Source organism: Nannobrachium achirus (genome assembly GCF_963921795.1).
Source record: "Nannobrachium achirus genome assembly, chromosome: 13".
Classification (NCBI taxonomy): Eukaryota; Metazoa; Chordata; class Actinopteri; order Myctophiformes; family Myctophidae; genus Nannobrachium; species Nannobrachium achirus.
The window spans coordinates 18,722,387-18,732,958 of NC_137833.1; the positions used below are offsets into that span (position 1 = coordinate 18,722,387).

Below are 10,572 nucleotides of genomic sequence, written 5' to 3' on the forward strand. Positions count from 1 at the left end.
GAGCCATAAGTAAGAAGCAAGTACTGTAGGTCTGGGTGTACACAGTGGTGGGGAGATACTGTGATTAAATAGTAGTTGATCAATTTGCTATTTGATCATTGCAAACGTTTTTGTTTTTTTCTATGTGAGATGTTCAAAGTAAGCGGTCAAAACTTTGAGTTGACTCCCTGGTTGGGGCTGTCACGATTATGACATTTTACATGCCGATTAATTGTCAAATAATTGCGAATAAAAACGATTTAATTGTGTTTTTGTCGTTGACAATTACATTTCTGTTTGGCTTGTAGGCTTTGAAGTTGCACATGGCAGATATGACACATAAACTAAATATACAAAGAAATGACTGACATATTTGACAACTTTACACTTTAAAAAAGAACATTGATAGTGGAAATGGCTGATCTACAAGCGTCGCGATGCGACGCATTGTGAGCTTGTAGATCTGCTATTTCCACTATTTTTTTAAATGTTTGAACATATATATAAACATTTTTCAACATGTAAATGATTATGACAATTATCACAAAATAATTGCGATTATGTCAAATAATTGTGATTAGACGATTATGTAATAATTGTGACAGCCCTATCCCTGGTGAGAGATAAGGAGGATAATGCCCATCAATCAAACTATCAATTTTCCTGCCTCTAGTGGTATGTCTTAAATCCCAGAAGTCCCTGAAGATGACCTGTAGAAAACAGTTTTCTCTTCTGGTTGTCCTTTCAGGCAGGTATACCGGACCCTCCAGCCATGTCTGCTGAGCTGATTCGCCAGAAGGCCAGAGAGCGCCACTTCCTGGAGCAACTGCTTGACGGCAGGAAGTTGGAAAACTACAAGATCCCTGTTCCCATTAAAGCCGAACTCAGGAAGTACCAGCAGGTAGGTAGTGTGTGTGTTTGTCTAAAATCCAATGCCTCTTTGTGACATTTCCTCCAGTAGCAGGTGAAAGATGACTCCCTCTGTGTTGTAACAAGTTAAACAACTCTCAGTTCAGCGCGGTGCACCTTAGACACACTTCATCTTGCGTCTCATTGTTTTCCTGCCAGCTCCAGAAATAGATTTTCGAATTTCTGCTGCAGGGAAAGCCAAGCCGAAAGAGAGAATGGAGAATGCTGACAACGGGAGGGCTTTTTCTTTGACAGGACACATTTAAAGCAGCGGAATGGATGGGTGGGCCTGTGCGTCGGTGGCTTCTGGAAATGCTTAATGCTGGGAGCAAAGCTGACCCAGCCATCCATCTACTTAATGGAGTTCTGCAGAGTTTGGCCTGCTGAAATGCTATTACTGTTGTTTCTACTTTAAAGACTCAGAAATATGGGATATGCATTAACAAATGTATGCACCAAGGCCCAGTGGTTCTCAAAGTGGGGTCCAGGGACCCCTGGTCCCCTTAAGGGAGTTCCAGTGGGTCCCGAAGCAAAATGAGGAACACATTCCCTATTCACATCATCGGTTTCACTTCACTGTTATCTCCCCAACTACAGTATACTATTAGTCCATGGTAGTTATGTACTAAATCTAGTTATTATGTGGTAAATCTAATCTAACAGTGAAGATCTTTTATGGATTGTCCCTGGCATGTTTTCTTCAAGTGGGTGTCCATGGTTTAAGGCCTATCGATTTGGGAGTGCTTGACATGAATATGCACTGCTGCGCTAAGCAACCTGACTGTCTAATGAGGATGGACTAATGCTTTTACTAATCGTTTCTGAGGTACATTCATCATTTGCAATGTTCTTGGCAAAATGTTCCAGACTAAATGGCTGTTCACAGTTCACACCAAGCACTATAACTATGCATGACTACATGGTTCAGTTATCTTTATTAAAGTTGTGGTGTGGACTCTGCCATCCACTTGAGTTGGAACCATTTATAAAGTTGGAACCATTTATAAAACTATCTTTATAGTTGCAGTACTTGGTGTGAATGGCCCTTTTAACCTTCAATTCTTCTTTGACTACCATAGCTTGTTCTGGTAAATGGACTACATTTATATAGAGGCTTTCTCCAAAGCACTTTACAGTGTAGTTCACATTCACACACCGACGGCAGAGGAAGCATTGAAAGGCACCAACATGCTCATATAGGGAGCACTTAGTGGTTCTTATTTTCAAGGATACTTCAGTAAGAGAGTCCCTGAATGTGAAGTCATGACATACCAGCTTTTTTGTCTGATATAAATTGCATTTGCATTTTTATACTTGACAGGTTGTCATTGTAGAGTGACAGGAAAGCAAGGGCAGAGAGAGGAGAGACATGACAAGACGGATTTGATAGAAATCTGGGTCCAGGTGCTCACAAAGAACCTATCATTGCTGTCGGACACCTTGTATTTTTTCCATAAACAAATACCCTATTTTGTGCATTTTCTTATGACTAAGAGTTGTGACATTGTCACTTACAGTATGACGAGTAACAATGGCTTGTGACTAAATAATAAGTACAGTGGCTCAGTTGGTTCACTGGTTCTTTTTTTTTCAATTTTCCTGAAACGTAACGGTTTTGTACATGCTGTACAAGGTTTCCACCCAACAGCGATGATAGTCTTTGGCTGAGCTACCAGGCAACCCTTTAATCCTTTTTTATCAGAATGAATCACCTTCCTCTCTCCTCTCGTCTACGTCTAGGATGGAGTGAACTGGCTGTCCTTCCTGAACAAGTACAAGCTGCATGGGATCCTGTGTGACGATATGGGTCTGGGCAAGACCCTGCAGTCCATCTGCATCCTGGCAGGGGACCACTACCTCAGGTACTGCACCGCAGCAGCTGAGAGGAATCTGATCTACAACCTCAGCAGATTGATTCACTCATTAACCCTGGAACGCATCCATGTCACCTTCACGATTTCTTTTTTATGCTTTAACTATTGAAAAGTAGCAGATATACAAGCTTGCAGTACGGCACCGAGAACTACAAGCTCGCTGCGCGGCACAGCTTGTATATCTGCTATTTTTAATAGATAAAATAATGGGTAAAGTAATGATGCGTTTGAGGTTTACATGGGTTCAAGCCGGGAAAGTGTCTGTCATTTTAGATTGCAGCTATTAAAAAAAAGTAGTTGTACAAACTCACAGCATGGCATTAAGTGACGCAATATATCTTTTTTTAAACACAAATGTTCTCTTACAGGACACAGGAATATGCCAGGACCAAGGCAGCTGACAGTAACCCCCTGCCGTCCCTGGTGGTCTGCCCTCCCACACTGACGGGTCATTGGGTGGACGAGGTGGGCAAGTTCTGCACCAAAGAGTACCTCAACCCCCTGCACTACACTGGGCCACCTACAGAACGCGTGCGGTAAGACGACAACCACAGACTGCAAATGCTTTTTATTTGAACAATACATGACATCTCGTAAATGCTTTATATACTATATAATTTACTCTTATCTTTTTCATTCCCAGGCTGCAACATCAGGTGAAAAAGCACAATCTTGTAGTAGCCTCTTACGATGTCGTAAGAAATGACATCGACTTTTTTAGGTGAGTTATCGGCGCGCGCCTGATTTCGGACCCTAGTTTTTGCACTTGGGATAATGTCTACCACAATCTAGTAATGACACAGCGTTCCATTCTTAATTTTCAGAAATATAAAATTCAATTACTGTATCCTCGACGAGGGTCACATTATTAAAAACGGGAAGACCAAACTCTCCAAGGCCATCAAGCAGTTGGCTGCCAACTTCAGAGTCATTTTGTCAGGAACGCCCATCCAGGTAAAAGCCATCAGCCTCATAACTTTTAATCGCCAGAGCTTTATCTGTTGAAATACTGGACTTTAATTTTTCTTTGAGTAGAATGATAAACTTTTGCACATGCTGTGTCTATCAGTGGTTTTACGTTTATAAAACAATATAAAATGTCAGCAATCTTTAGTCAGTGCTTAGAGATTGAAAAATGATTTGCTTGTGCCAGTGTCATCATGGGAGGTCTTGATTGGCTTGTGATGTGGCTAACTTCTCTTCCTTCCTCCGTACGTCCCGTCTCCTCGTCCCTCAGAATAACGTTCTGGAGCTGTGGTCCCTGTTCGACTTCCTCATGCCAGGCTTCCTGGGCACAGAGCGCCAGTTCGCAGCTCGCTACGGCAAACCCATCCTGGCCAGCCGGGATGCCAAGAGCTCGTCACGGGAGCAGGAGGCAGGTAGGACGGTCTCTCTGGTGATCAGCAGCCAACCTTGGTTAATCTGTTAGTCAGAATGAATGAATGAAATGATGCAAATGAATTTGGACGTTAACACGTCTATTAGATGTATTAATACAAAATTAATACGAAATTAAAGAATCGATGGTTGTAGTCCTGCTCATGTTCACATTTCCACTCTGTGCCGTCTCCTAGGCGTCCTGGCCATGGAGGCTCTCCATCGACAGGTGTTACCCTTCCTCCTGAGGAGGATGAAGGAAGATGTGCTGCAGGACCTCCCTCCCAAGATTATTCAGGACTACTACTGCACCCTGAGCCCCCTACAGGTAGGCCTACCACTGCTGCTGCAACTCTGCTTTATTTTCTTAGCCGTCATTCTGTTGATTTACTTATTGGATCAATCAAATAATCAAGAAGCACTTTTTATCTATTTTTATATATCTATAGTTCAATGAGGAAAATTCGGATAGATTTTTGAGTAAAGACAGATTTGTCTGAATTAACCAGTTGTATACATTGTCGTCCAATGGTGTCACCCAGAAATATTCGAATATATTAATTTGATTAACCTAATACCTAAGTACCACACCGCCAACAGCAGCTCTTCACCCATGCATTCACGCACACAAATCGAAATGGCTTTTTTGGAATTTAGCTGATCAACTTAGGCACACAGACATAAAACGGGTGAGAGAATCTCTCTCTGCTTACAGGTTCAACTGTATGAGGACTTCGCCAAGTCACGAGCCAAGGTCAACGTGGAGGACACAATCTCTAACCCCTCCACGCAAGAAGAAGAGAAGCCCAAACTAAAGGCAACAGGTCACGTGTTCCAGGTACACATGGATTACATATGACGTATACTGAGTTTAATTTGAAAGTGAGATGTATTTTAAAAAGAACAAATGTGTTACCCAAAGCAAGCAAAATAATGCTCTATGAGAAACTAAAACCTAATGTGGATTGAAGTTGGATAACTAAATCCCTTAATTTAGAAATGTAGTAACATTTTAGATGTCTTCAATCAATTGACTTAAGGAACCGAAGTGCTTATGTGGGTTTTTGTTTTCAATATGGTATGGCATATACAATATAGGACTTAATTGTTAACAATGAATGATTAGATACCCACCTCTGCTCAAATTGCCAACATATACTGTATATATTTTTTTATGGTAAAAATGCACATTGGAATTGTATTTTTAGGCTCTACAGTACCTGAGGAAGCTGTGTAACCACCCAAGCCTGGTGCTGACCCCGCAGCACCCTGAGTACAAGCGCGTAACGGAGCAGCTGGCAGTGCAGAACTCAAGTCTACGAGACCTAGCCCATGCACCCAAACTCTCTGCTCTCAAACAGGTATGACTCCATGGGACATACAGCACTGCACGGGGCTGGGCAATTAGGACAAAATATCCAAACTGACCTTTAGAACCTTTAACCAACTTAATCTTGCTCATGTAGAGATTCTTTTGTCATATCAGTGAATCGATACACAAACATTCTAATAGCTTTTTTTCATAATCGGCTATTGATTGGTCTGATTAACCACTTAATCTCTGTATTATACTTCGTTGTTGTTTTTTTTTTCTTTTTACATTTTTGAATAGTTGATCATTATCGAGGCAAACATTTTAAATAATGGTGATATTGATTTTCCTTATGTACTCCTGGCTCGCCAAGCCTCTTCTCTACTCAGTTTACTTTGGTTTTCCACATGAAAGGGTGTGCAGGGTGTGCTTTGTGGGAATTAGCAGTATGGCTGGAACGCATCCTCAGCCAGGCATGCTGCTTGGCTGAAACTACAAGCTGTAGAACTGTATCCAGGAACCATTAGTTTCCCCTCCCCTTATTGACAGAAAGCTTTGTCAATGTTGGCCTGACGGAGTGCGTTCTCCTGTTCTCCAGTTGCTGTTGGACTGCGGCCTGGGAGGCAGCGGTGCGGCGGAGGGAGGCACTGAGGCTGTGGTGGCCCAGCATCGCGTGCTGATCTTCTGTCAGCTGAAGAGCATGTTGGACATCGTGGAGCATGACCTGCTGAAGCCCAAGCTGCCCAGCGTCACCTACCTGAGGCTGGACGGCAGCGTGCCGGCCGGCCAGCGCCACGCCATAGTGTCCAGGTCAGTGGGGTCTCTGGTGTCCTGTTAACTTTGTGTGCTGAAATGGGCAATAACTGGGATCAATACGTAAATGTTTCTGTTGCCAAATTATTGCAGACTACCCCATTAAAGAGAACTTAAAGAAACCTAAGGCACACTGAAGGAAAATTTGAAAGTGGAAAAAACAATCTGAAGTAAGCACTATGTGGTGGTGTTAGGTTTATTAACCTGGTTTGAGGTGTTATTCCAGCCACATTCAACAAGAAAGATCTGACAAATCCTTTTAATGCTGTGGCAGAACAGAAACACCCCTAGCTTCAAACAAACATAGCATGACCAGAAAATGCCTGGTGAAGTTAACTGAAACTCATCTAGAGTGATAGTTATGTTCCTCACCTGATCAAGAGGTTTGTTGATCTCACTTTGTTTCAGGTTTAATAATGACCCCTCCATCGACGTGCTGCTGTTGACCACCCATGTGGGCGGTCTGGGTCTCAACCTGACGGGCGCAGATACGGTGGTGTTTGTCGAACATGACTGGAACCCCATGAGGGACTTGCAGGCCATGGATCGTGCACATAGGATAGGACAGGTACCTTTTACTTTATACGCTTTAAATTAAGCATCCTTGCTAAATCTGGTGTATTTACACATCCTGTCCATTGTCCCAACAGAAACGGGTGGTGAACGTATACAGGCTGATCACACGAGGCACTCTGGAGGAGAAGATCATGGGACTGCAGAAGTTCAAGATGAGCATCGCCAACACGATCATCAGCCAGGAGAACTCCAGTCTGCAGAGCATGGGCACAGACCAGCTGCTCAACCTCTTCACTCTGGATAAGGTAGAGCAATGGTTCTCAACCTTTTCAATCCCGGGACCCCCAAATTAATCATATTAGAACTGCGGACCCCCCCCCCCCACCCGAGCACTAAGAGTTGAGGCATTACTTTTTGTACAACACGGTAGACCTTGTGAAAATAGCAGATCTACATGCTCACAACACCTCGCAACAACGCGAGGTGTTGTGAGCATGTAGATTGTCTATTTTCACAATTTCTGCCTCATAATATATATGTCTATTTTCACAATTTCTGCCTCATAATATATATATATATATATATATATATATATATATATATATATATATATATATATATTATACTTTTTTTTGCAATGATTTCAAATTTTTACATTTCTTATTTCGCATTTTGTCCATATTTGCAATTATTTTCATTTTCTCTTAAAAAAAAAAAAAATACATATACACCAAGTGATAAACAGAAATACAACATTCGCATTTTTCCAAACGAAAGCACATTATGCTATTAGCTAAAACTAATCTAATCAATCAAGGGGGGGGGGGGCCTCTATGTTGCGCACTGTTAGTTGTCTCTTTTTGTGGCTGATCTCACGATCAGACCACCTCCTTCAACTTGAACTGAATGATTCACCAAACCTAGCCCGAACCTCCAATATGGTGTCGGCACTAGGTCTCATCAATCATTCCCTTTGGTCAATGCCTCTTAATATTTGATAATTTGGCCAATGTTTAATTTGTCATTTTAGAGGTATTAAAGTCCTTCAATTGTCACTTTAGAAATCTGTACACTGAAATCTGTACACTTAAACTTCATGTTGGTTTGTTTACTGACTGTTGAAAGAGAAAACAATGTTTCACATTAAGTAAATCATCTGGGGACCCCCCAAAATAATTTGGGGACCCTGGGGGTCCCGACCCACAGGTTGAGCACCACTGAGGTAAAGCATGGGCACAGACCAGCTGCTCAACCTCTTCACTCTGGATAAGGCTTCTTATGTTCTCTTCAGGGTTTTGACCTATAAGATCCCAGTTCAGAGAAAATTATGTCCCTGAAGTCAGAGTGATTGGAAGAAGCGGAACAAAATCAACCTTAATATTCTTTTTATGCTTAAAGTATGTCGTATCTACTCGTTCAGATTATCTTTTTAGGATAATTCCTTATTTTATACACTTATCTGCAAAGTGTCTAAAATGCTTTGTTACTTAGTTTGGTTCCACAACTACCCCATGTCTTTTGAATTGGGATTCACTTAAGACGGTGTACTAGTGATTGTTTAATTCATTCTTTACCCATTAATGTGTTGCTTTGATGTATAATGGATGCCGTTTTTGTGCTGATGTTTCCATACTTAATTACCAATGAAAAAGAAGTAGCACACCAGGAATATTGTTGAGGCGCTCGATTATCTTTATTTTTCATTGTCTTCAACATCGGAGAATTAATTATCTGATCTTGATGACACAGAAAGTAATGTAGTCTCTGTGCTTGGTTTAGGCTGCTTGAGTTTGTAATTTTCTGACCCACAAATGAAATCAAAACATTCCCACTGTTCTGAGAAACTGTTCTTGAGCTTAGCTTTTCAGAAAATCGGAGCTACATAATGCGTATAAAGCTTGCCTACAACAGACGTATATCTTCTCCCAGCCTTTTACCTCCTAACCAATGTGTTAAATGTCTCTTTCTGGACAACAAGGGTGAGAAGAGTGATCCCTCGCCGTCCACCTCAGGGAAGGCCTCTATGAAGTCTGTGTTGGACGACCTGGGAGAGCTGTGGGACCAGCAGCAGTACGACACAGAGTATGACCTCGACACCTTCATGCACTCCTTGTAGTGGCACCCAGCACCGCCGCTGTCAAATACCACACCGACACGCCATGCCACAGTGGTTCTCAAACCTTTTTTTTTTAATTTCAAGGACTCCCCCATAACCCGGTGACTGAGAGTGTGCAAATGGAACCAACTTGGTTCCATTTGTACGCTCTCAGTTGCAGACCTGTAAGGGTCCATTTGGGACTCTCTCAAAGGAACACTGAGGGTCCCTGGGCCCCATTTAGAGAACCACTGCCCTGCCCCCCACCCACCATCAACACACCGTCATCCCAGCCAGCATGGGCTCAGAGTGACGACACACGGCCACGGAAAACGACTCTCTGGCTGAAGGCCCACGGCACATAACTAGGAACAAATGTACGAAAGATTGAAATATTATATTTTCAGAAAGAAAATTATACAGCCTCCATTTCCTGATTTCTCAAATCTAGGCAAAGTGCGGAGGGAGGAGCCAATGTCTCTGTGTGGCACGTCGGTCAGAATACATTCTCCTCAAGACCAGTTGCGAAGCTGCCAATAGTGATTTACCCAGCTGCAATGATTGTCTCCTAATATTTGTTTACATTTTTGCCTAGTGAGACATCTGCTTTGGTTCCCTTAACAGGCAGACAACTACTGCATAGGACGATATTATGTGGCCTCTCCAGTATACACAATATATCATCATAGTTGAGTTATGGTTTAGTTGCTGGGGCAGGTGCTAGCCTTGGAGCATGCCACCCTTTTATCATGCCATATTGCAATTGTACAGTATTAACAGACATTTTTACCCCCAACCCCCAGCTCTTAAGTCTTAAAAGCACTCCCAATACCCAACCACACCTGCCAAGGTTTTGGACTTGTGGATAGGAATCTAGTTTTAGTATAACTAAGGGAAATAGTGGGGGTGGATGTGAAGAGCCTGCAAGAGAACCCACACGGTCAAGCCACGCTGCTCCTTTTGTTTTTGTAGCAAGCAATGTGTTTTGGTGAGTTTGTGCTACTATGTGGCTTGGATGGGTTTTGCATAGTGGATGTGTAGTGACATAAGACTCCCATCCTGCAGATGGCAGCAGTCTATATACATGCCTGTAAAGCACATTCTCATGTTTGGCCTAGGAAATGGTCTTTTCTTTTTTTATAATAGAAGAAATGGGAGAATCTGTTATGAACCTTTCTCCTTACATGGTGAAAACTTAACTTGGAAAAGCACTGCACTGAAGCAGCATTGCAGGGACTGAATCTCGGGGCCAAGTTGAAACTGGCACTTGAGAGTTGTCACAAAAGTATTTTAAAAATAATAATTCTGACTTGTATATATTTCTGTAATTGCTGCTTTTGTCTAAGCTGGTGGAATTGTAATAAATTCTACAAACCTTTGAAGTATGTGGTGGTGTTTTTTATTTTTTATTTTATGGTATTGTTTGGGGAAATCATGAAGCAGTAATCTCTAGACACTGAAGCCTGTTTTAGACTTCATTGTACCACACGGTATCATTGCCTAAAAATAGCCTATCTACAAGCTCAGAGCACATCGCATATAGTGAGCTTGCAGACCTATTTTTGGCCAAGCAGCACCATTGTATGAGCGCTTAACATGTATGACTCAAGCATTTCTCATGCCTGTGTATTGGGTCGATACCTCAGCAACCAATGAATTGAAGATAGGTTGACTATGTCAGATTTGCCTGCATTCTT

General features: G+C 42.1%; 1 protein-coding gene across 3 annotated transcripts in view; it reads left to right on the top strand.

The window, feature by feature from the left end:
• btaf1 (BTAF1 RNA polymerase II, B-TFIID transcription factor-associated) overlaps nucleotides 1-10,179 on the top strand; it is a 36,414-nt gene extending 26,235 nt beyond the window's left edge. For all 3 annotated transcript variants that reach the window (XM_080739939.1, XM_080739940.1, XM_080739941.1), the window contains 13 exons: nucleotides 728-880; nucleotides 2,629-2,750; nucleotides 3,131-3,298; nucleotides 3,406-3,483; nucleotides 3,587-3,716; nucleotides 4,000-4,141; nucleotides 4,337-4,467; nucleotides 4,855-4,977; nucleotides 5,348-5,500; nucleotides 6,050-6,261; nucleotides 6,673-6,832; nucleotides 6,915-7,085; nucleotides 8,759-10,179. In XM_080739939.1, coding sequence (XP_080596065.1) covers nucleotides 728-880; nucleotides 2,629-2,750; nucleotides 3,131-3,298; nucleotides 3,406-3,483; nucleotides 3,587-3,716; nucleotides 4,000-4,141; nucleotides 4,337-4,467; nucleotides 4,855-4,977; nucleotides 5,348-5,500; nucleotides 6,050-6,261; nucleotides 6,673-6,832; nucleotides 6,915-7,085; nucleotides 8,759-8,896 — 1,881 coding nt within the window. In that variant the 3' untranslated portion in view covers nucleotides 8,897-10,179. The remainder of the gene's footprint in view (nucleotides 1-727; nucleotides 881-2,628; nucleotides 2,751-3,130; nucleotides 3,299-3,405; nucleotides 3,484-3,586; nucleotides 3,717-3,999; nucleotides 4,142-4,336; nucleotides 4,468-4,854; nucleotides 4,978-5,347; nucleotides 5,501-6,049; nucleotides 6,262-6,672; nucleotides 6,833-6,914; nucleotides 7,086-8,758) is intronic.
• The last annotated feature ends 393 nt before the right edge of the window (nucleotides 10,180-10,572 follow it).